At 36.2% G+C, this 26,710-nt stretch overlaps 1 protein-coding gene across 7 annotated transcripts in view; it reads right to left on the bottom strand.

Moving 5' to 3' along the window:
- The window catches only part of HEPACAM2 (HEPACAM family member 2), a 46,916-nt gene that overhangs the window by 5,082 nt on the left and 15,124 nt on the right, over nucleotides 1–26,710 (bottom strand). For 6 of the 7 annotated variants that reach the window (XM_072964984.1, XM_072964987.1, XM_072964986.1 and 3 more), the window contains exons 3-8: nucleotides 24,544–24,828; nucleotides 14,141–14,437; nucleotides 3,597–3,722; nucleotides 3,485–3,509; nucleotides 3,355–3,392; nucleotides 1,759–1,832 (exon numbers count right to left, since the gene is read on the bottom strand). In XM_072964984.1, the coding sequence (XP_072821085.1) occupies nucleotides 1,759–1,832; nucleotides 3,355–3,392; nucleotides 3,485–3,509; nucleotides 3,597–3,722; nucleotides 14,141–14,437; nucleotides 24,544–24,828 (845 nt within the window). Of the gene's footprint in view, nucleotides 1–1,702; nucleotides 1,833–3,354; nucleotides 3,393–3,484; nucleotides 3,510–3,596; nucleotides 3,723–14,140; nucleotides 14,438–24,543; nucleotides 24,829–26,710 lie in introns of all 7 variants that reach the window. The other variant, XM_072964985.1, reaches the window with a different exon arrangement.

Raw genomic sequence — 26,710 nt, 5'->3', positions numbered from 1 at the left:
CATGTACCACAAGCTTAAAGAGGATTCTGGGTTTTAAAAACTCATAAAGTTAGTAATTCAATTTATTTCCCTTGTTAACTTCCATTTTGAGATCTTGACATTATTTTTATTACTCCTTTTCTTCTCAAAGCCATTGCATTTGGCTGCTGATCTTCACACATAACTGCCCTTCTGGCTGTTTCTCACACAGATCCTCCTACTCATGTTTGGTCCTTCACCTCCTCCTTGGGTTGCTGGTGTTGTTTTCCCACATCTCCTCAAAGCACCTGGAACTGCTACTGAAGGACCTCAGCTGATTTCTCAGGAGGTTTCAGCTTTGAAGATGGGCCTGGTTCCAAATCCACTTACGACAGAAATAAGTGGGGCTTGATATGCAATCAAGCGCTCATTTCTCTGCCTCAGTTCTTTAGAACTATGCATTTTGTGCAAATAGAGGGCCTCTCAACAAAATCCTTAAACTGAGTACTGATTAATTGTAAGGCTAAGTTTAAAGTTTCTTACACAGATCTCACTCTTTTCTAATGTATTCCTAAGAATAAAAACTATGCATTATTTTAAGTGAAGAAACTTTTGAGTTTAGAAATTCAATTCTCAGGCTTATTAGCTCTCTAGTTTGCTGCTCTCCCATTTAAAAGCCACACCTGAGAGGATTGCTTTCTGTCATGGTGAGAAGCTGTCTGAAATAACTGATCCACCAAATATTTATTTTTGTCTTTTTGTTGTTGAAGTGAAGGGTGAGCCAAACCTCCCTGTCTGAGACTGAACAGGACATTGAAAGATTCTGCAATGCAGTTCTGCCCTTCACTTGTGATGAGGGGGGGCACTGGTGCCCTGACCCACCCACAGGAGGGTGAAATCAATCAATCCTCCGTTACTTGCATGGCACTTGAGAAATAAAGCCTGTGGCTAAGTAACTTACTGGATGAACCTTACACATTGATAGAATTCTCTGATCAAGTTGGGATAACCAATCCCTAACGACAAATAGTTCTTTTTAAAAAAAGAAATGAGAACGCCCCGAAGCACTAGTCCATTTCTGGCCCCTTCCTTAAGTGAACAATCATAGGGGAATAAGAAAGCAGAGGAAAGGTCGGTTATGCACAAATCTATAAAAATGTAAATGAGCTGATTAACTCAGAGAAACATTCTGCATGTCTGTTAAACCAAACTGATTGCTTTAAAAGACCTTGTCTGTGCAAACTGAAAAAAATGGTGTTGACTGTTCTCCCTTTCACATCTCATGCACCTTTAGGATAAAAATAAAGGTATGTACCTGCATACTCTGGCTTTATATGGTAACTTTCTTCTGAAGAGCATAAGGTACTTTCAATGGTATAATCAATTGTCTTTGCAGTATCCTCAAGAGATATGAAGGGGAAATGAAGGGGAAACTGAGTAACAGAGTCAGTCAAGCAAAAGGCTGCAGTCATCAAAATGGTGTAGAATGATTTAAACCAGGGTCTCTCTGTCCCCTATTTATTCAGTTCTCTTGACTTTCAACCTATTTAATTCTCTCTTCACTGAGCTGTTTATGAGTCAATGTAACTTCCTCATTTGTGTTAGCGTTACAGATAGAGGCTGAGAAAGATGATTTAGCCCCTCAGATCCGGCAATGTCATTCATTACAGAGTGAATAAACACTGCTCAGGGTAATGCAGCTATCTGACCACACCGCCCATGTGTTTAAATAAAGGCTGCTTACACCTCTGGTGAAGCAGAATGCTACTTCTGGGCTAATCAGCCACTAGGAAAACCAACCCTGGGAACACCAGAAGCATCTGGAAAAGCAACAAATTCATATATTCCAAAGTCATCCAAAGCGTCTTCGTGGCCTGAAATGGAAAACAAATACTGCTTACAAACCAAATGCCTTGAATTGTTATTTTTTTTTAAACTGTTATAAAACTTACCTTTATTGTTTGCTTCAAGTGGTAGGTATATAAAACCAATTGAACATTTCCTAATCCCCTGTAGTCATGTTGCCACTAAGTAGTGTTGGAAATCACTCCTTTTGAAGTTGAAAATTGAAACTGAATTGGGACAATTATTTTTCAAGTCTGATGTGGGAACAGTGTATCGTATATTCAAATAAACACACGTGGGCAGGCTTGTCCTTTGTAACACTCAGGTACCAGAGACTTGGGACGCTAAAGCTTCAGTCTGGCAGTCACAGCAGCTCTTACTCTACCCATAGTATCTACAGTTCTCTGCTACATCTATCAGACACCACCAGAATTCATAAGAATAGATAAAAACTATAGCTGCCCGTACATACAAAATATAATACAAGTGCAATATCACCTAAACTATCATCTGTAAAATGACAGAAGTGGGTGGTTGGCAGGAACCAGATGGTCTCTGGGGCCTTCCTGAAACCTGACATTCTGTCATTTGTGAGAAAGGAGTGGATAAGAGGAAGAAGACCCACACTGACTAAGCAGCCGGGCATCATATTAGACATTCCATCTACGTCATTGCATTTAATTCTCAGAGCAACACTGGGCTGAAGTTATGATCTCTATTGTATAGATGAGTAGAGGTCAGGAAAAATAATCAATTTTCCCAAGGCAATATTAGGGGCAAGTGGCATATATAGGACAGAAACTCAGTTCCTGTGACCCTGAGGTCTGAGCAGAAGCCTCGTCGTTAACTTATCACTGTGACTCAGTGGGGAGTCAGAAGTCAGCAGTGAGGGGCACCGCTTGGGACAAAGCAGCAGCACACCTGTCAAACTTTTCTTCTTCTCCCTGGGATGGAGCTCCAGCCTTAGGAATTGACACAGTGAGAGAATTGCTGGGCATTTGCAAAATAATAATAAGATCAATGGAATAGGATTCTAACTACTACATATAAAAGAGATAAACAACAAGGGCCTACTCTATAGCACAGGGACCTATATTCAATTTCTTGTAAGGAGCTGTAATGGTAAAGAAACTGAAAATATATACATGTATGTATATGTATAACTGAATTGCTTTACTGTACACCTAAAACTAAAATTGTAAATCGACCACAGTTTAATAAAAAATAAGAATTAAAAAAATGGAACAGGATTCAGCAGAACTCAGTGATGGTGGGCAAGTGACAGTCTCTCTGAGCCTTGGTTGTCCTGTCTGTAGAATGGAGTTGAAAGTGCCTTTCAGGCTTATCTTACAGACTTCTGTGACTTCGATAAAACAAATACAAGGGATAGCACTTGGTGAAGTGAAGGCAGAAATCCCATCAAGGGATTGCCAGTATTATCTCATGTGAATTCTGTTATATCAACAGTACATTATATGAAATAATTGATATCAACAATATTAATTAATATACATTAACATTGATAAAAGCCCTTTTCAGCCTGACCATTACCTGAAAATGTCTGCGCTTTCCTGTATTCTGTTTCTGGCCTGAAACGACAAATTGGCATTTCTGTCAGTCTTAATCATTGAGGGAAAAGCATTTAAGAAAAACATTATTTTCATAGAAACATATGCATTACCTGCCTTCTAGCTTCTGTTTTATAACTATAATCAAGAAAGAAAAAAACACAGTAAGATACTTTTGAGTACACATATAAAACTATTTAATTTTTTTTTCTGATTTTAACGTACCTTTGTAGGGTTGATACTTTTTCCATAAGAGGAGAAGACACATGGATAAAATCAAAAAGAGTGATACTCCAGTTATACTTGCTAAAGGGGACAATGATTTCCCTTTTTGTGCAAGCTTCTCTATTCCTAAGTAAAGAGACAAATATACTGTTAATATTTTTATTAAAGATCAATAATAAATTATATAGTTTGATTTGTTTATGCCTTATCCTTTATGGTACACTACTGCCAATATATATATACATACAAGGTTATAACTACATACACATACATAATTATAGATATGTATATATGTATGTATTTATATATATATGGAGAGAGAGAGAGAGAAAAAAAGAGTGAGTGAGAGAAAGGAAGAGAGAGACAGAAAGAGAGTGAACAGAACAGAAAGACAGAATGAATCTGAGAAGAGACCAAATGACCAAACAGAAGGAGTGCACTTTTTTTAGAATATACACTGAACTCTACAAGGATATTTATGATCAGAAATGTGGTGAGCTGTCCAGGATAATACCCAGCTGCTGTACTAAATGTAGCAAACAGCTCACATCATGCTTTTCAATAGTATTCGCCAACATTTAATTTAGATCTCTGATCTCATTGCATAAAACATCCCAAGATGCTAGGTTGATCTCTCTCTCTCCTTCCACCTCACTCTTTCAGCATTATTCAGGTATGTGGATTTTCTAGGGAAGTGGTATATGAATAAAGGTGTGAGAGGGGAGGTGTTAATTTCAAATATACTTTACTAACTTTTGACCTGTAAAGAAATTTTAATCTCTAAAATAGAATGTGTGTGATTGTAATAAAATATTTAAATTTCCACCTTGTGAATAAATTCACTTTGTTTTGCAAGCCATTCCTTTTGTTAATATTCCTATATAAAATACAGTGCTAATTGCTAACACCTGCTAAGTGCTTATACTATGTCAGGCTCTGTTCTAAGAGTACATGACACATATTAACCCATGTTCACAACAACGTTACTAGAAAGGTACTATTATTATCATCCCTGTTTATAGATGGGAAAGCTGAAGCTTGCCCAAGGTTACTCAGGTAGCAAGAGGCAGAGTCCAGATGGGACCCCAGGATCTTGACACTTTGTGTTGGCTCACTTGATGTTGTTTTAACACAACTTACTAAGTGTGGCAATGTTAACACGAGTTCCAGACTATAACATGTTTTAGTCAGAGTTAATCTGTAAAGTGGGAAGTCATTATGACCTTCAACAAAATTGAGTAACAGATGTCTTCCATTTTGTCATGTGAATCAGATATTGATGTGGAAATGGACTGTGACAACTGTCTCTCTCTGTCCAGCTTAATGGGGAATGAAAGTCATGGGATGCCATTTCTCTTCTGCCATGGTGGAGAAGAGCTTGGAGCATCTGGGTGTGGTGACGAACATGGTGGCCACTCAGCTCTGCAATAAATATCCAGCCTGCATCCTGTCATCTTCCACCACAAAGCCTCTGCTGAGGTCCCAGCAGCCAAGATAAGGATGAAACCTTAATTTTTCTGTTCTTTCATTGTGGACCTATATATACTTGCTCGGTTTTTCTACTTACAACACTTTCACTTTTTAATCTTCCCAGAATCTTTTCATAATGTAGTGTAGATCATGTATGTTAAATTTCAGTTTAAAAAGTCCTGTAAATTATTATACCTCCTCTAATTTTCCCATACAATGCTGTTCTGGAGTTCCCCTTTTAAGTCCTTACGAGTTTAAGCAGGTTGCTTTTCATTGCGAAAATCTTTATCATCTCAGATGAGATGTTTATAAATTTTGGATATGCATTCAGAGAACTGTGTTCTTAAAATGTTCTTTTTGTGGGATTATAGTAGCTGTGCAATATTTATTGCTTTTAGACAGATTTTAAATTAAACTTTTCAACTTCAGAGGGAAGAAATAAATGCAAGGTGTTATAAAATAGATTAGAATGGCAATTTACTGGTTTTGATTTAGACCAGAACATCACAAAACTTATTAGAAATAGGATTTGTTCCTCCTTTTCTCTCTGCTAATAATTTGTAGAAAAATTTATATTCCCTACTGTTAGAAAGCCAACCTTTCAGTTTGAAATTACTTTAGCACTTAGGTCACCTCTTTGTGAAGTCTCAGACTTTCTTTCCTACTTCACAGGTTTGTTCTCTCTAAAGAGTTGGGCAGTTTTGAGTGAGCCACTTGACTCTAAGTGTCTGGATTTTCACATTAGCAAAATGAGGAGTGATTGGCCTTTAAGTTCCCTTACTGCTATGATATTATATGATTTGAGGTGGCCAGAGAGTTTTACATGAAGTTTATTATGTAAATATAACACTATATCCAATGGCATGCTAGAAACTGAGTATCAAAAAATTGTATGCATATGTACACATACAAAAGTTATAAATTTTACTGATATGAAGGATATGTAGCACATAATTCAGAATTAATAATAAAATATGCATTACTCTTTATTGTTAATTCCATGTAGCTAATTGATTCTTGTGGAATACTTTTGTTGATTTTTGCTGAACTCTTGCATTTTTAACTTATAGGTGAGATTCAACCATGTTTTGAAAAAATTAGACTCCAAATAAATGCTTAGTTACTAACCAATTCAGCAAAGAAATAGCTTACATCATAGATGAACAAGTGTAGTTTCAACATGAATGTTGGTTGATATTTAATAAACCGAAAGTGAAACAATGACATACACCATTTAACAATGACATGAATGACTTCTCTGATGAACTGGATAATAGTTTTTGAATCCTGGAAGAACATTTCCTCTATTTTTTTTTTGCCCATATATAATGTAATGGCTGCAAACACAATGCACATTTAAATTTAATCTGTATTATCTCCATCACTTTCTTAAGTGTAACTATCAACAATTTCTCTATCACTCTCTTGTAGACAATCTTATTAATAGAAAAACACCCCCTGAGTTTTGAAAAGTATTTTCATTAAGTTCAAAATATTTTATAATTTTCATTGAGATTTCTTATTTATCCTAGGGATTATTTAGAAGCATATTGTTTAATTTCCTTATGTTTGGGAGTTTTCTAGTTTTCTTTCTTTTATTGACTTTTAGTTGAATTCAACTCTAGTCACAATGCACACCCTGCTTGATATACAGTCTTTTGAAGATTGTTGAGATTAAAAAATACAACCATATATATGGTCACATGAAAACATGGTGTGTTCTGCAGTTGTTGTGTATAGTAGTCTGTATTATTTCAATTGGGTCAAATTGTTTTTCTGTATTTTTACTAAATTTTTGTTTGCTTGTTCTATCAGATATGCTAAAGTCTCCTACTCTGTGAATTTTTCTATTTCTTTGTCAATTTTTGGTACTTATTAGATGCACTTGGAAGCTATGCTAGTAGATGCACACAATTTAGAATTTTTACATCTTGCTGAATAGACCACTTTACTTTTATGAAATGTCCATTTTTAATCTAAAGTAGTACTTCTTGTGTTAATAAATTTATCCAATTTCTCTGAGATTAGTATGGCTACATCAGCTTTCTTCTGACTGTCTGTATGGTTGATTTGTTCATCCTACTTTTCGACCTTTCAGTATCCTTATATATAAGGTGTACCTCTTGTAAGTAATAGATTTAAAAAATTCAGTTGGACAATATTTGTCTTTTAGTTGGAATATTTAGAACTTCAATATTTAATGTAATTACTAATATATTTCAGTTTAGATCTTATTTTTTTCTACATTTTCCACATTTTTAGTCTCTCCTTTGTCTAAATTTGGTTTTATCAGAATTTTATTTTATTCTTCTTTTCCTCTTTGCTTTTTATTTGTCTCTTAGACTTTAGAGATTAAGAAAATTTAACCCAAACTAATGCTTTTACCTCTTACCACTTCCACTGGCTTCCACAATGCAGTAATAACTTCCATATTAAAGATGGGAAAGCTAAGACTCCAGTACAGAATTCAGATTTAACTTAGTGCTGACTACAAATGTATGCTCTTTCCACCACTCCTGCCTGACCATTATACACGAAATATAAGTCCTTCAAATTATTAAGCCCAAATCTACTCAGTTCTACCAACTGGAACTACAACAAATAAATCAGATCCTTTCTCTGCATGATGCCATCCCAATTCTTTGATAAAATTCTTACTTCTCCCATGAGAATTCTCTTCTTCAGATTCAGCATCCCAAATGGTTTTGCTGTTCTTTGTGTGACTGATTTTCACATTCCCTACCATCCTAAAGGTACAATTTTTGAAGCTCAAGAAAAGCTAGTCAGTTTTACTTCTACAGTGCAAATTCAGAAGGACCCATACTCTGGTGTGGTTGTCAATCAGATAAAGAGAATGCCTTCTTGAGACACCAGCAATGATACAAAAGCAGAGTAATAAAGAATAAAAAATTGATAAGAAGTACTAAGTAATAAAATGGCATGATTTAAGATACAGCATAAGATTCTGATACCACTTTTAGCAAGTGAATTCTATATTTCTTCATTTTAGATCCAATATTGAAATCAAAACCAGCCAATGTTCAGATATGCATAATTAAATGCATATGCATTACATGTATATAAAACCAAATGTACACTTGTTTCCCTTTTACTTGGTGAACATGTGTCATATCAGTAATGATGAAAATAATAAAGAAATTTAAAGAGCCATTTATAGGTACAGATAAAGAAATAGTCTCAGAAAAATGAAAATATGTGCCACAGTCAGTAAGTCTTAAAACTGAGACAAGAACATAGGTTTTTTTTCCCCCGATTGCAAATTTAATTTTTGCTGTTAATCCGTGGTCAAAGAATGGTTTTCATAATTGGCAGGTAGGCTCCTATATATCCAGTTTTCCCTCCAACCTTTTCTAATGCCAGATCTAATGTGCTCTCACTCTCTCTTCTTGATAGCCTTTACCAAAATTCAATAACTCCTAATCCCTAAAAAAAGTATTCAGTGCTAATTTAGTCGAGTTTCTACAGTGCACTCTGTAATGAAAAATATTTTAGCGTAGTCTCCGCGGTTTTGCTTCCCCTAAACTTGAAAATATGCTAATAATGATAATTTCAAGAGTATTTCTCATTCTAATGCTGAAGTTACAGTATGGCATACACCAGCTCTTTCCCAAGCACTTCTGTGATTCTGATGCCTGGTAGTAGGTTTAACATACAATGACTGGATGACCTACACTAGGATTACTTTTTTTTGTCCCTTTTAATTTGTGTTTCCTGAAATGACCAAATTCGTACATTCTGTCCTACAGAGGATCCAACTCATTCCTTTTACTGTTACTTCCTTATTTCTTCAGACTCTTTCCTTATTGCCCTCTTGCCTCTCTCTCCCTTGGCCTCTGTTATCCCTCCACCAGAGAACCCCCCTGCAGTGACCAGCACCTGTCAGCCCAAAACCCTGACTATGGCAAAGGTCAAGTGCCCTTTCCCTGGAGAATGAAGAATAGGGATGGTCCTTTTCTTAGAAGAAACGATCTTCCTTGTCAGGCCCTGTTCTCTAGCGCATCCTGGTTTTCTACTCTCAACACTGCTTCCCTATCCCAAAACGTCCAAGATTTACCAAGTCCAGAATTTGAAATTCACAGAATAAAAAATACCAAATACATCCAGGGTCAAATAAAGGAGCACAGTTGCTGTGATCTCAGCTCCAGGCAAGTGTGTTTTAGAGGAATGGACTTCCAGAGAGAAGAAAATAAGACAACAGGGAAATCCTGACCCTATTGCTACAGAAAGTGTAGAGGGATCTCAAGCGCAGCTGTGGATTCATGCAGGAGCCCCATTCTTTCTCCTCTCAGAGACTCTTCTACTCTTTAGCACATAGCATGCCATTCTCCCCATTATTTAAACATTATCAACTCATTTACCAAAGCCTTAGTGCAAATGCTATTTGCCCCCTCCTTAGGCAAACAAATAAAATGAAATAACATATTAAATGCAAATATGGGCAAGAGGTGTGGTATCCATGGTATCGCAGCCCTGCTGTTTGAGAGACTGCACCTAAAACAGGACAGCCATATGCTCCCAGTGTGTCTATTTCTTGATCATAATGGAGTCCTGAGATCTCTCTCATCCAGTCTGTTAGCTGATTACGGCCACTGATACATGTCCCTATGAAAATGAAAGTGCTGTCCTGGGGGCCGTGTAATTTCCACACTCTACTATGGCTCCACCTGACAGACACAGTTACTCTGTGCTTGATGCTCATGGAATGTCACCTAAGGTTTCAGGGTCTGGATATCAGAGCTCTGGTTTTTCTCAGTTGTTTTCTCCCGTGGTCCAAAGTGAAATACCTCTCCTGGAGATCTTCATATGAGAAATTTCTAGGTAGACAGAAGAAATTAGAAAATTCATTTTCCTGCCTAGCAGTAGGGTCATTTCCCCCCTTCTCTTCTTTATGAAAAGATGTGTAATAGAAATAAATATTAAAGAATTATAGATTTCTTAGGATCATGTACAAATTCAAAATATTTCTATTATGGCTAAATCTCAGACTATGGCCATGTGACCCTTGAGAATTGTAATAATTTATACATTGGAGTGTTTTCATTAAATGTGAATATTTGAATTATGATCATAAACATTTTCATTTTATATATATATTGCATGTCACAATAGTGATTTAGGCCTAGTTACATTTTAAAGTAGGGACACCTGCATTCAAAGAAGTTTTCAATTGAGGTAATAATATCATTGTTATTCCAAAATATGAATGCTAATTTATTACTTTAATTGCTATTCTTTCCTTGAAATTTATATACTAGATATTATTTTTAGTTACACATATTTCATACTTTCTCACTGATATAGGCACATATCTAGACAAACCAGAGTATCTAACCATATATAGCAAAAAATTAGTTAAGGTGATGAGAAAATACACACTATCTTGTACATAAATGTTACATATCTTGTATATAAGTGACATGGGTATCTTTTACATATCTTATTGGCAGTCTCAGATAAGAACGTCAAGGGAGACAGTTTGTACAGTGGTTTAAAAAAGGGCTTTGAATTCAGATTTTTTTTTTTATCACTTACTAGCCATGTGACTTTGCCTACTTGCCTTGTTTTCTTTCGGATAGCTCCACTAGGATACAGAGATAACTGATATCTCAAATTAGATGTGAATCATAGCTTGCAGAGGTGGAAGGCACCATCTGGTCCAGTCCCACACAGGCAGGAAAACATAGAGCTAATTGTTGCATTCGCCAGTCTTCCTCTCCCCAGCTGAAAGTCCCTAATAAAACTTTTGATTACTTTCAGACCTTGTTATTTTCTTTCCATATTTGTGACCTTGGAGTCATCTTTGACTCCGTTTTCCTCTGCCTCCCATATCTTATGGCTGAAACTTTTTAGTTGGCCATATTCTTTATCTCATTAAAAACAAAGATGTTAATCTATTTCTCACAACTAGACTCTGGTTATACCAAATGTGCTTTGGTTTTGAAAATATCTCAAAGGCAGGTATCTTATCCCTCTAAATTATTTCAAATTCTCCACAGATATTAATATAGGTAGACCATCAGAATGGATGGTCAGAAAATGCTCAGTTGATAGTTACAAGTGATGTCTGTTTTTTTCACTGTAGGTTGGTGTGCTCTTAATCTGCATGGCAGAGATTCATTCATTTGGAAAACTTTAAAAAAATAAAATACTTATAACACATTATTACTACTCACTTTATTTGCCATTTGCCACTGTTTGAGTTAAAGTTCTGTGGCCATTTGGGGGTTGGAAAATAGCTCTAAAAACCACAAAGAGGTTATGAATGTTGACAACCCTGAATCCCTCTGAAAAATAAGCACCTGCTTTTCTTATTTACAATAATAACAAATGCCTGGTCTTTGTACAGGTCAAACAGGTTTTTCAGATTTTACAAAAGGCAATTATTTGATATTAAGACTGTAGCTGTCTTTGGACCTTGGTAATTAGATCTTAATCAAATATTGGGGGCTTCTGATATTATGAAAATACCTTGGCTAAATATTAATAGAGGAAGTTTAGGTAATGGGAATGGCTTCACTGCATTATACATCTACATATTATAGCCATGTTTTCACTTGCAGTGAGCATGAGGAACAAGTTTAAGATGACATCCAGATTGCCACAAAATTATTTTATATGCTTAATTACGTGTGTTTCAAAATTATGTTTCAGCCAGCCACTGAGGTAAAATGCTGCTTAAGCCTATTAAAAAATCAGTAAAATAGAAAGCAAAGGATACATCTTGGTGTTTACATATATGCCTCCCACTTATATTAGGTTGTGAGTGTTCTGTTAACAGGAATTATTTTTTTCAAATGGCATTCTCAATGCATACCTCAGCATTTGGCCCATAATAGGTACTAAATAATGAATGAAGAGTATTTTATTTATATAACTGTAAACACACATATACTTTTGGGACCTATTAGGGAAATACATTCTTATGTGCTGCCCAAATGAAGCATAATTCAGGTAAAAATTCTAGGGCTGTATTGCCCAATATGGTAGCCACGTATGTGACTATATAGATTTAAATTAAAATTAATAGAGATGAGATAAAATAAAAGCTTCAGTTCCTCAGTTAAAATAACCATATTTTAAGTGTTCAAAATTCAAATGAGGGTAGTAGCTACCATAATGGATAGAGCACATTTCACTTCCTTCAGTGCAGAAAGTTCCACTGGATAGCACTCTTCTAGAGAGTGTGGTATTTTCTTCATATAATAAAAAATAAAAATCCACCATGAAGTATATAAATTTCAATATACTCATGATTTTGTAAAGATGACTACCCTCAATTTTAAGGAGTCAGGAGAATATCCTACCTACCATACATTTCTTTATCAATCTATAGATTTATGATAGTCTTGTAATTCTTAATGGCCCTTTAACGGTTTTTAAATAAATTCAAAAGACTGTGGAGGAAAAATAAAAACACCTGAAACAAGTAAGTGTCACACTTGTGCTTGCTAAATATTCAGATCCCAGGTTCTAGTTGCCTCATTTGATAAGTCTGAGGTGTCTTAATGAAAATACATTATTAGACCTCCCCAGATAATTTTGATGCACATGGCCCAAGGGCCAAGTACTGAAAAAGTTAGCCTAAGAAATACAAGGATTATATTCTTGCTTTATTAATTAAAAATAAACAATGCACTGACTCTATGTAATGGGCCCTATTCTAGGCACCAGAGATATAAAGACAGAGAAAGAGAAGACATCAACAGAGAAGATATTAATGGGTGGTACCTTTTGCAAACTTGTTCATCCACCAATCATAGGCATGCTGACCACCACTTCCTGTCCAAATCTGTCCCCAGGTTTTCTGGCTTGACTTTGTCTGCATGCAAATGTGAGTCCAAGAAGGATTTGATAGTAGCAGTAGAAGTAGTAGATGTAGAGGACAGAGCAAAAGAAGAAAAAGGTGGAAGAGGAGCAGAAAGCAGAAGGAGAGGAAGGAGAAGAAGAGGAGGAGTAGAAGGAGGAAGAGGAGGAGTAAGGGAGAGAGAAGAAAGAGAGAAGAAGAAAAGAAAGAAAGAAGGAAGAAGGAGAGAAGAGAATGGGCTTGAGAGATAGGAAGAAAGGAAAATAGACAAATTTGATGACTGGAAGTTGGGCAGAGTAATAAGCAAGAGAGAAGACTCTAAGGTGGCATTTTGCTTTCTGGCTCTGGTTGGTAGATATTAGGGCCATACACTTAAACAGGGAATACAGAAAGAATAGCAATTTAGGGGGAAAGAAGATGGCTCACTTTTGATATACTGGACCTGTATGCTGCATCTGGCACTTCAGAGTAGAGACGTTTAGAAGCTAACTGGGTATACAAACTTTAGACCTTTAAAGATAAAGATTTGGGATGTGTCAGTGTCACATAAAACCATGGGAGGGAGTGAAACCACACAGGACAATGAAATCATACTGAAGAGAGAGAGAGAAGCCTCAGAAAGTTAAGAATTTGGTGGACATAAATATTTTAGGCAGTGATTCTTAACCATCTGTGGAATGATGACCTTTCTGAAAATCAGATGATTTCTAGAAAATGCCAAATTTCGCAGACTTACAAAATTTTGTAGTTTCCAAGGTGTTGAGACCCCTGTTGAGGACTTTCATAGATTTCAGGTTTTAAATGGTGAAAGAAGAAAGGGAGCCCATGATGGACAGTGAGAAGGGAGCCAGCTAACAGGAAAACCAGATTTGTTACTCATGAAGAATATTTATTTATCTGCCCTAATGCAACTCTAGATATAAACCTTTTAAATGAGTAGCCTGCTTCTCTTATATTCCTGTTTGTAAAATCAAGAAAGCAAAAATGCACATTTAGCAGTAATATATTAAATTTCCTTTTTCTTTATAGCCCCTCAGAGACAGCAATTGAATTCTCTCTCCATCATTCTTTGGATTTTCTATCTTTGACTCTTAGAAACCATGGCTTAGTTAACTCAGGATAGGGTTTCTTAAAGTATGTGAAGACTTCCAAAATGATACTTTCTTCCACATAGGTATAAAAGAGGGTAGAGCAAGGCTAGTGTGCATTTGTGTTTCACTGGAATCCCTGCCTTTTATGTTACACTTACCTACAGAAGTGATGATGACTGTGAAATGAGTTTCATCTCGCCTTCCAGTTACGTTGTTGTAAGCACAACACACATAGTCAGTTGTCTTCTGGGCTATTTTCTCAGATGCAACTTCCAAGCGAGGCCCGTGCTTAATGACATATGTTGTATTGTCAGTCCTCTGGATCCAGGAGTAGGTGTTGGGAGGATAAGAATCAGCAGAACAATCAAACAAGATGGCTTCTCCAATATCAACAGTAAACACTTCCCCTACTTTTAGCCCTTTATCAGAGTTAACTCGAAGTCCATAAGGTCCATCTGCATTAATTGAAAAAAGAAATAAAGGGGTGATATAAATAATAACAATACAGTTTCTGAGTTTGGGAAAGCTTAGCAGCATTTTATTTTCCATTAAGTCTTTATGTTAAACTTGGGCAAATGGGTCCTCATTTAGACTCCCAATAAATGATAAGGACCTAAAAGTGTTTTATTCTGATATCCATGGAACTGGAAACTATTTGAGATGTGATTGAACTTATTTGCAATAGTGAAAGCTTTGGAACTTAGGATATAATTTTATAGACACTGTCATTATGATTGTGGTACTAAGCTTTTGAGTCATGTATTGATAAATCTGCAACCTGGTTAGACAAATTCCACCTTTCTGAAACTGCAATTGCACTTGAAAGCATTTTAAAAATATATTATGGCCACTGTTTTCTCTCCGACAACCTTTCTTTGAGTATTACCTATTTTTATTCTCAGTGCTAGGATAGGTCATGCAAATATGTATAAAATACATTGTTTTACATGGAGCACAAATTTGTACAAATAGAGGAATGTTTCATATTTTCATAACACTTTAACAGTCAAAGAATTTTTAAAGATTTCTCCCCACAAGCTAGTTCCATTTGGAAATAATAAGTCTTCATTATCATTAACAAATCTTCATTGATCACCAACAAACTACTTAATCATGGATATCTCATGATGTTTTCCTCACACTCCGGTATTTCTGTAGCATTTTACTATTTCTATGGCACCAGACGGCCTGCAGATGAAGACACATTGCCCACTGATTTCTTCAGAGGATAAATAAAAAGAGAGATTTAAAAAAATATCCCCCAGTAGATAGATTTTTCTCATCCGGTCTATTTCCTGACTTATATTCTGAAAACCTTAAGGTTTAGGCACTATTGTGCTCATTTTTTCAGCTGCTCATAGCCAACATTTGTTGGATATTCACCATCTGAAGGCATTTTAAGCACTTATGCAGACAACCACATTTAATCTTTAAAGCAACCACATGATGTTATTTCCACGATAAAATGAAAGAGATATTTTAAAAGTTATTTTTCCCATGGTCACATAGTTATTAAATAGCAGATCTGGAATTCTAAAATATATGCATTTAATCATTCATATTACCTCTCTAAAAAATGTTAAGTAGTATATCCTATCTCAAAATGGTTTCTGGTTGTCTAATTGTATTATGAATTATACAATAAATTATTATCTAACTATATATTAATTCTGTATTCAGTTAATCAAGTAATCAAAAAATACTTGTGTTGAGAGATACTAAGTATTAGATAATATATTTAATATGTGACAGATAAAAAATGTGTAACAGTTCCTACTCTTAAGGAACTTATAAACTGGATAAGGCTATGGATAGTTTGCTCAGAAATAATCTACCCAATGGTTCTGATTTAAAAAAAAAATGACTGCTCACCTCTCATTGTGTGGAATGATACAATGCAGTGATTAGATTAAACCCCGATTTTGTTGATAACTAACTAAGTGTTCTTCAAAAGTCACTTAAACTTTTTGGGTCTCAATTTCTTCACCTTTACTATGGAAAGATTGACTAGATTGCCAACCCTGCTGCCTTTGAAACACCATGATCCATGCCATGCTAAAGTTATTTTGGATACTCGCAAGCCAACATCTAATCTGCAGATTCCCACAGTGGTTCTCTATTATGTCAGCATTTTCTGATCAATCTACCAATGGAGAAACAAATTTCCTAAGATACAACAGAAACTGAAGATGCAAAACAATCAATCATATTTAGCTATGGAACATACACTTTACACATATTTGCTTCCTTAAGACACAGAGGCATCTGAAGGAAACCTATGAACTGATTTTAAGATGTATACATGAGATGACCCTGCTTTCAGTAAGCAAACATAGCAGTTAGTACCTTCAAATAGGATTCAAAGTAATCAGGAACTGGAGATGGGGGACAAAAGTGAAGAGAAATGAATGCCTCTTTCCTGTGACTGCACTAGAACCCTGTCATACTGTTCTCTCATTTCAGACTGCGATACAATCTCAGGGGAAAACCACTATTTTAGAATTGTGTGTTGTAAAGTGGGACACTCTTATTCTGAATTCCACTGAATAGTCAGTTGTGTAATGGGAATGAAAAGTTGTTTTTACTCATTCAAACAAAATCAATACTGAGGTGCTACTAGGTGCACAATACTTTTCAAGGCATAGTGGGGAATCTGAGGTGTCATAGACTTGGTTCCTGTGGCTATTATCTCAGGTCCAGTGTAGCAGCAGGGTCCCTTCAAATTTTCAGCATTGATAGAACATTAGAGAAGCAAAGGCCACCAATCGGTGGGCACTGGTTATGGTTCACATAGCAGGAAGCCAATAGGATGAATCAACAGAGGTTTGGAGCAGGAAGAGACCTGAGCCTGTTACAAAAGCTAAAGTCTGAGAGCATTTCTGAGAACAGAGCAAGGCAGGCTTGATAAAGAAGAGAAGTGTGGTCATTCAGTTCAAGTTTCTGCCTTCCCACTGGTTTCCAGGGTTTCCAGAATGAATGTAAAAACAAATTGCTTGATAATTTAACACACATAAAAATGAGAAATACTGCTTTCAAAGTGTGCTGACGTTACTCAAAATTTTGGGGGGAGCTCTCCATTTGGAATTGCCTTAGGACCTTGCGACATAATAGAGTATTCTTAAAATTAGTAATTCTTCCATTTTGGAGAGTGGGTTCCGTTGCAGAGGAAGCCCACAGTAATTTAGAGCCAAGGCTGTTGAATAAGGTTAACAATCTAATTTAATAACATCACTCTAGCTTAAAAGAAAACATGTTTCTAATGAAAGGAATCTGATAGTCTTAGTTCATCTTCCTTACATTCATGTTTATTTTGATTTTGCTACTTCTCATTTGTTGGGTTTCATGATTGGCATAATCTTTTCTCTTCTGTCTGTCTTAATTATATACTATATCTGGCTCTTCTCTTCGGTCACCCTCAAGTACGTCAAACTCCCCCAGCCCCCACACAAGCACCTATTCTAGTTCTTGGTACCTAATACTTTGAAGAATTTAAGTTCCTTGCTTCTGATAGGATTTCTTAAAATGTAGCAAATTTTATCTGATTATGTAAGAAATACACGTCATTGCAGAAAATCCAAAATTCAGAGAAGCATCAAGATGAAAACTCATTTGTTTTCATTTCAGAGAATGAACATCTATATTTCACCATTCAGAGAACAAATATCCATATTTCAGTGTATGATCTTTAAATCTTTCTTCTATACCTTCTTCTCCCCCTCCATGCACAAACACATACACACACACAGATTGATAGAATTATGTCTATCTACCATCACACCCTACACACTGCTAACAATCTATTTTCTTCTTACTACACTATAATATTTCCTTTTTCATTAGCACTTCAGGCTGACCACTCTTCACTTTGAAGTGTAGCCTCGTATATTATTCATGGGAATGAGCAATCCAGTTGAAGACATTTGGAATGATTCAACCAGTGTGGCCTCGGACATTGAAGATAAAAGCAAAAGGATAATTCTATTTTGACTTTGGATTATGGTTCAGGTTCTTGCCCTTGGCAGAGAACTCCCAATAGAAATGAAACCTTTGCCTCAGGAATGGCTGTTTACTAAGTGACTTGTAAAATCACATATCATCTGTTCCCTTTAACAATTTATGGCTGGGCGGGAACAGTACCTAAATTTCCATCATGATTCTGTTTGCCACCCTGCTTGGGAACAGATGGTAAGTATTTACTGTGAATGACCTTTTTTCTTTAATTTTTATCACTTAGAACACTTCCCTGCAGCAGTGCCATATGTTGCACACAAAATGCAGCGGTTAACTGGGTTATTATTTACAACGGAGCTGGAAGGCATTTACATTTCATGAACTGCATGTAGATATTTGCCTGAATTACTGGCTTGACATTGTATTCCACCAAGGCCAATACCAGATTATGACATCATAACCTCATTAATATATGGTCAATATTTATAGATTTTATGACACTTTTTTCTGCCAAAATAAAAAATAATTCCTCCTTTTGTTAAGGAAATTGTCATAGAAACAGTGCTTTAAGAAAACAGAAGAGGTGACTCATGCTGAAATTCTGAATAATGATGTGGCCCTCTATAGGGGAATATTGGAATATGACATTTACTACATTATTCCTACTTTGCTAAATACCAGAAAAAACAAAAACAAAACAAAACAACAAAAGGCCAAAGCACTATAACTAAGAGGTTACTACAATGGGAATTTAGCCTTTCTACAGCTTCATCAAGTAACACTGAAATCTGAAAGGGATATGAAGAAAGATAATCTGGTCCATTTCAGTCAAGTTCAAGAAATCTCTATTGCGTCAAGAAATCTCTTAATCTGTGCCAAGTATCGCCCTAGGGATACAAAAGTGAATAACACAGAGCTCCTATTTTGGCCTCGGGTACTTATGAGTGGAAGAGGCTCAAGGAAAACATAATACAGTGAGTACCAGGGGATAGATGTACATGGGGTGCTGCAGGGGCACAGCATACCTCTGGGTGACACTGAAGAGGTGAGACAAGGTAAAGGGCAGGTGAGCCTTTTGGAGAAAACGATATTGTGACGCAAGAGGAGGATGTAACCAAGTGAAGAAAGAGAAGTGTGGACAACACTAGCCAAGGCACATATTTCCAGTTTGTGTGGAATGACAGATTGCAAACATGTTGATGCCAAATCAACAAGATAAATGATAAATCTTCAGATTTTATATTTTATTTAATTCTTGTAACCCCAAACCAACAAACAAAAACAATAAAAAAGGGTTAAAATGGTGATAGTAAGAAAAAATAGTAAATTTATGAATCTGGGTTGTGTTTCTAAATGTTATATGATAGGTAGTAATTGCTTAGCATAAACAGGACCATGATGTTTGATTTCTGAGTCAAATCAAACCATGAGTGAATGAGTGAATAAATGTATGAATGAGTGAATGAATGAAAATCAGTAAGATGAGATGTTGACCAAGTGAAGGTTTTTACATTTGAGTGCCAAAATAATCTAGAAAATAAATTATTAATATTCTAGTCACAATTACCACTTAGTAAGAGTAAAAAAATCTTTTTAAAATCATCTAGATAATTCATCTTTAAGATGTGTAAATGGAACCCACATTTACAATTTTTCTAACTGTTCTTCTTTCTACTACCTGCCATTAGTTTTTACTCATGACAGACATTTCTCTGTAAGATCCTTTAGACTATGTCTAAAGGAATGTAAAGAAGAAAGTTCAGTCTATAAATGTATTATATGTTCTCTGACATCTGAATTTACTCAGATGGGGATATTTTAATTCTTTCAAATAACACAGGAAAGGAAAGATTTAGGAGTGTAAAGCGCAGTATCTAACACTTACAGTGTGACTATGGTTCCCCCCCCCATTTCAGCACTTTACACACTGTGTATCACCATGTTTTGTGTTAATAATAAGACTGGGGCATGACCTTGCACATGCTGAAAGAAAGATCTTATTTTCACTTTGCCAGATTAAACTGAACTGTATAGCAAAACAAAAGTGCATTTTGAGATGCAAATGACATTTTCATGTTCCTGTAATTGTTTATGCAATTTCCCCCAGGAATTTTTCATTTATGGCTAAAGTTTAAAGATAGGTGGATACACGGTGAGATAAATAGCTATAAGAAAGAAGTGATGTAAAGAAAATATTTTCATGTAGAAAAAGAAAATGTGTTAAATAATGGCAACATCTGAGGAAGAACAAAGTTCTTTTCAATGTATTCTTTCAGTTTTCTCTTTGCAGGTATGTTCTAAATCACCCAGGCTCTCCTGTCATGTTAAGTCAGTATAGTTTTGGCTTTAAGGGAAAAAAAACAAGAAAGAAAAGAGAAGAGGAAAAGCAAAAGAGCAAACATTACTGAGTTCTTCTTATGTGCCACTCACTGCCTTGTTTACACACAAAATCTCACTTAATCCTTCCCATCCCTCCAGAGATAGGTATTAGCTTTACACTGGGACAATGTAGATAAGGAGATGAGGAAACTGACACACAGAGTGATAATGGCAGAACCAAGGCTTTAACTCAGGCGGTCTGAATTGACAGCTGAGGCTCACAGCACTGTGCTATCTGCTGCACTCTCCAAAGGACACGACATTTACTAGAGCAAGTGATTGAAACAAAATATGATCAGGTTTTTTTCAGTTAACAAAGACTGCTCCAACACAATCTTACTTCCTGCTGTCTCTTACCACACTGAATAATGGTTCCTACGGATAAATATTCAGTAGATAAATCTGGCTGGTTTAATAACTTGTTTTGCATTTTGTACCTTTTCTATGTGAAAGTAAACCATTTAGACCAAACAGTCAAGAATAATGGAAAGATGTATTTACATAGCCCTAGATTTGATTTGCTTTGTCTGCTCACATTTTCTTTCACTGTGTTTAAGTAACTTGAATGGTTAGGTTTGTGCTACTTGGAATTGAATGGAAGTTTTAATTCATGTCAGAATAACCTTATTCTGTCGAGAATATGACTACATGTATAAATGGACCATGCCAAATCTAAATTTTTCACTCCAATTCAATGCTGGTTGTGCAGATAGTCACAGTTTATACTTTGTAAATCTATTTCTCCGCTGGTGCTTTAAGGCAGCACAATGTTATCTGAATATAAGTTTATGTAAAACTACTGCAAAAATATAGCTAAAAGTTCAGCTATAAAAACAGTACCATTGTGAAACACAGTATAACTAATGATTGTAATAAATCTTGTACAATTTGCTTGCAGTGAGTGGTGTTTTGGTGTTTTTCAGTGAAAACCTACAATTTCCTTCTTCTTTGGCACTTTTTAATATAATTTCTTCTGTTTATGTGTGAAGGGAAAGGCTCATCTTTGAGACACTGAATTCTGAACTAGGTTGGACTAGTAGTTAATCATCTTTGGGTTCCCCTACACCAAAGCTGAATTACACAATCAATGTATGAAGTTTTTTCTATTTCCATGTGAACAATATTTCTCAGAAAAAAATGCTTTAAAATTGCTTTTAGACATGTTTAATCACTGTATGTAGTTAAAAATTGGTGACTTTTTTCTCTATACTATGAACTAATAAAATATATCCTATCTCCCTTTTTTTCCTTCCTATACATACTCTTTCTATAATTGTATGACATTTGTGATCTATCTTGAAAAAGTGCTCTCTTGACAAATATTTCTTGATTTAGTCTAGAATACGTGTGTATTTATTTACAAAACATTCTCTACTGTTTTTAAAATTTGGACATTTGTTTAAAAAATAATTTTCCTCATTGTTTGCCAAATAACGCCTGACATTCAAAGCTCTCTGTAATCTGACTCAAGTATACAAGTATTCCCTGATTTTCAAAACTTTGCTTTACATCACTTCACTTTTATGAAAGACCTACAGTAGTTTCTGTTTTAGCTGACCAAAAGAAATCAGGAGAGGATTTTTGCTTTCATGAAAAAAGGTGAAAAGCAAAATATAGCATTCGGCGTTTGTTCTGCGAGAGCCCTTATAGAGGCAGCACACAACCTAGCAGCGGAAGTGGCACCACCAGGCTCCTTCCCAGGAAACTACACTCACATCTCAGCATCCAGCCTCCATAGATTTGAACTGTCTCTGTGAGCACCTGTGCTTCATCTCCATTTATTTTGTATATCCGTTAGCAAGACATGTCCTAAGGTAACTGCTTATTCACTTTACACCATTTCAGTTTACACAAGGTTTCATAGGAATGCTCTACTTTTGGGGGGGGTGGGGGCAGAGAACCTGTTACCTATTTAATCATCTAGTCTACCTGCTGTATCCTACACTCTAGCCAACTAGTCCATTCACTAAATACTCTGACTTCTGCTTAGTGTCTGTGCCTGCTGTCCCTATTGCCTGAAATGGTTTTTCAAGACATTGCCACTTGCCCCAATCATACCCATTGTTCAAGGTTCATCTCAAATGTCAGTTTCTGCAATAAGCCTTCTCTCCAGCTAGAAGTAGTTTTCTTTCTCTGAATTCCCATAAACTCATAATATTATAGTGATAAAAATGGCCAACAGTTATATAGTATTTACTATGGGGCAGTCACTGTTCTAAGCAATTTACATACAGTAACAGGTTTAATCCTCACAATAATTCTATGAAGTAAGGACTATCAATGTCACCATTATATGGATGAAGAAACTGAGGTGCATGAGAGGTAAGGTAGTAGAGCCAGGTCTCCTGGCTCCAGAGTTCTTGTGTCTAGAGATTATGCTCCTTTGAGAGCTTCCCTATGGTATCTATGACATCCTACCTCATATGTTTTATTGTGCACATTTTCTCACTTCTGCTAAAATATAGGAGAGCTTTAGTTTCAAGATTTAATAGTTTCATTTTCCTTAGCTTAACTTTGCTGGTTCAAGCAGACCTTACTGTATACCTGTCTCATACCATTGTTCTCCACTTTCCAGAAGTTGCTTTTTCTGCCCCATTTCTGGGGTTTATTGTTAGGCTTTATCTAGTTGAAAAAAACCTACATTTTGTACATATGCAGGTGATCTTTTCCCCCCAAAGAATTAATAACACACTTCCTCAAGAAGACTATCAATTTTCTACTGAAGAAAACAGAATACAGATGCATTGATAATACAGATACCTTCATTTACTGAACGCTTGTTTGGTGTCAGTCACTGATTATTTTTCAGGCAGTACTTCATTTAACCACAGCAGTGTGGTGAAGGAGTTTTAATGATCTCCATTTTACAGATGAGGCTCAGAAAGGCCAAGGGATTTCTTATGGTCACATGGGTAATGATAGAACCTGCTTCACACTTAGGTCTGTCTACCTCCTAAGCACTTAAACACTAGGCTTTAGGGCCTTTCTGAACATTACGTAGACATATTTGGTGAGTGAGCGGATATATTTACGAGCCTTAATTCCACCCTTGTGGTTCAACTAGTTGAAACCTCCACCCTCTCACCACAGGGTAGGAAGTTGGTTTTCCTCTGCTATGCCTTACTTGTTTTGTTACGCTGCCATTGTGGCTGTGCTCTCAGCGACAATGGTAACCAATTAAATGACTTCCAATGTGATAAGCCATCAGTTCAACTCTGGGAGATTTTGCACACAATACTCTCCTTCCCTCCCACTCAGGGGAACTCTGGCAACGTCAGAGACATTCTTGGTTGTCACACTTGAAGAAGAGGGTGCTACTGGTATATAGTGGGTAGATGCCAGGGATGCTATTAAACATCCTATAACGAATGCATAGGACAAGTCCCCACACCGGACAGTTGTCAAAATGTCACTAGTGTGGAGGTTCAGAAACTCTGTTTGAAGCTGAAATTAGAATGCAATGTTGAACATATTATAAGTGGTGCTTTGGAGTAGAGGGGACTGAGAAAAATAAAACAATAAAGAAAGAGAGCTCTTGCTTGGGTTGGTGACGATAATATGACATGAACTGAAAAGTCTGGTGGACTTAACTTTGTATGTGAGATTAAACAACCACAATTACAATAGCAAATACAGCCACAGAAAAAAGAACCAAAGAATACTGAAATCTGAAACAATTACTGATTCTCTGGGAACGTGAATACCTTACTGCAGAATAGTTACATTTTCTCTGTGATCCTCTCTGCACCTGCTTCTAAAAACAGAGCTGAGAAAATAGGCAGAGAAAACAGTCATGCCCTGGGCCACAATAACCACACACAACCCAGGGACATTCTTTCTCCCTGTGGTCAGCCACAGAGCACATCCCTCTCCCCGTTCATGAAGAACAACTCTTCCTCCTTGAAGGCAAGAAATTAGTGCCTTCTACATGGTTTTGGGTCCTTGAAATTGAGGTTCCTACTTTCCACTGGAAATAAGGTCACACAATGGACTGAGTCAGAAAATATATCATAAGAGGTCAGCATTTCAACTTGATCTTCAAGAAACAGAGTTGTACAAGTGACTATACTTCATGACAAGCCAGCACCTAGGAAGTGTAGTTGCAGCTAGGGCTGCATTACAGTAATGGTGACAACCAAATGACATCTGGTGTTGATATTCTCTGTGACTACTCCCATGAAAACTTCCCAGAAGAAAATTCATGCACACATGTATTTTTAAAAACACTTACAATATATGGTAGGTGTAATGATGTCACTTTCCATCTCACTGACAGGGTTCTTCACCAGGCAACTGTAATTCCCAATGTCTTCTTTGGTCACTGGAGCAATACGAAGGGTGTTGTTTTGGGGAGAAAAGGAGTTGGTGGAACTGGTGTGAACAGGTCTCCGATTTTTTAGCCACTGGTAATCCAGCCGGGTGCCCCCTTCCACGAGGCATGTCAGGGTCATGTTTCCCACATACTCCACAACCCCAGAGGAAGGCTGAGTCTGCACCACTGGTTTTGTGACAGGATCTGCAACATCAAAATGCACAGAAATGATTTTTACCACCACAGAATTACAGTAAAAGTCTATGAGGTCTTTCAAATATTAAATTCAAGGGAAATAATTCCAAAGTTCTACGCTTTATAAATGGAGACAGTTCAGGAAATAATAAGAGAATAAAAAAGTCATGGTAAATGCAAAATGATAAAATATATAAAAAATCATGTATAGCAGAGAGAACTGATTCCAGAACTTACTCTTCAAGGATTTTCTAATGAAAACCTTTACTTTTTAGATAATGCAGTTAGTGGTAGAGAACGTCTGCTTCCTTATCTCCTGTTCATTGTGCTCTCCCCCAACACCATAAAGGTAGACTCTCCCAGGCAAAGTTCACAATAGTTACTCCCCTTTCTTGACTTGTCCTAATGTCCCAAGAGCAGCTGGTTGCGATAGATGTGGTGAACCCAAATTTCTACCCACCATCTGAAAAATATAAAGCTTATGTATATTGTACTTTGGGGTGATTGAGAGAAAGTTTTAGAGAATCATATTTGCCCCATTTACTTTTCCTTCTGTGTAAGTGAACTAATTATACGTTTTAATTGCTGTGCATTTGTATTGTAACACTGTCAGTCACTGTACCGTGTTAGTCACTCTAACAAATCAAAGCCTCTAGTAATCTCCTTCTATGCATGATTACAGGGCACACAGAGAGTGAGATGATATATAAGTAATAGACAATTGGCTCCAATGTTTAGCTTTCAATTTCTTATCAAGCTTTTAATTGGGGTTGACGCATCTTCTCAAGTAAATTTGTCTTGACTCATGCTTACATTTTTTCTGCACTGGAAAATGTGCATTAGGGCACAAACGGACCCAATCCTTCAGCCTAGAGAAGATTGGAGAAAATGAAAGATAAGGACAAAGGAGGTTGGAAGGCAACTTCCAGGGGAGATGAGTGATTTTGAAGCCTCCAGCCTTTCGCAAGATGGGTACAATCAAGTTGTCCACTCAATTTAATCCTTTATATTCCCTGGCAAGAATAAAGGATTTGGAATAGCTTTCATTTACAATATTATGATTTTAAAAGAAAAATGAGTTGGTACACTTGTTACGTAGAAAAGGCTTATGTTTCAAATATGCCCTCGTGTGAAAATACATGTGGTATGGGATAAGTCAAATAGGTCATGTGAAGGTCTTGTATGGGGAGAACCGGTCATTAGAGTAGACATTGGTACTATGCTCATACACTTGCATTTAACAGTGTAACTCAGATGTGAAAGTTTTCCGAGAAGATTTTTTACACAGGCCCTACACTCCTATTAAGACCTTTTGGTTGTGGGGGGAGGAGCAACATAAGAGTAGGTTATTAAGAGGTACAAACTACTATCTATAAAATAAATAAGCTACAAGTATATATTGTACAGCACAGGGAATACAGCCAATATTTTATAACTATAAATGGAGCATAATCTATAAAAAAATTTGAATCACCATATTTTATACTAAAACAATATAATATTGTAAATCAACTATACCTCAATAAATTTTTTTTTTAAAAAAAGACCTTTGGATGCATTTCCCTAAACAGATCCAATTTTACTACAAATTAACAAGTAATGGATGTTCTCCTACTTCAGGATGACACCTGCACCCCAATGTTCATAGCAACATTATTTACAATAGCCAAGACATGGAAACAGCCTAAATGTCCATCAACAGATGACTGGATAAGAAGATGTGGTATATTTATACAATGGAATACTACTCAGCCATAAAAACCGACAACGTAACGCCATTTGCAGCAACACGGATGTCCCTGGAGAATGTCATTCTAAGTGAAGTAAGCCAGAAAGAGAAAGAAAAATACCGTATGAGATCACTCATATGTGGAATCTAAAACAAACAAAC

The sequence above is a fragment of the Vicugna pacos genome, chromosome 7, assembly GCF_048564905.1.
Source record: "Vicugna pacos chromosome 7, VicPac4, whole genome shotgun sequence".
In the NCBI taxonomy this organism is placed as follows: domain Eukaryota; kingdom Metazoa; phylum Chordata; class Mammalia; order Artiodactyla; family Camelidae; genus Vicugna; species Vicugna pacos.
The sequence above is the reverse complement of the archived record's forward strand: the minus strand, read 5'-3'. Positions and strand labels throughout refer to the sequence as shown.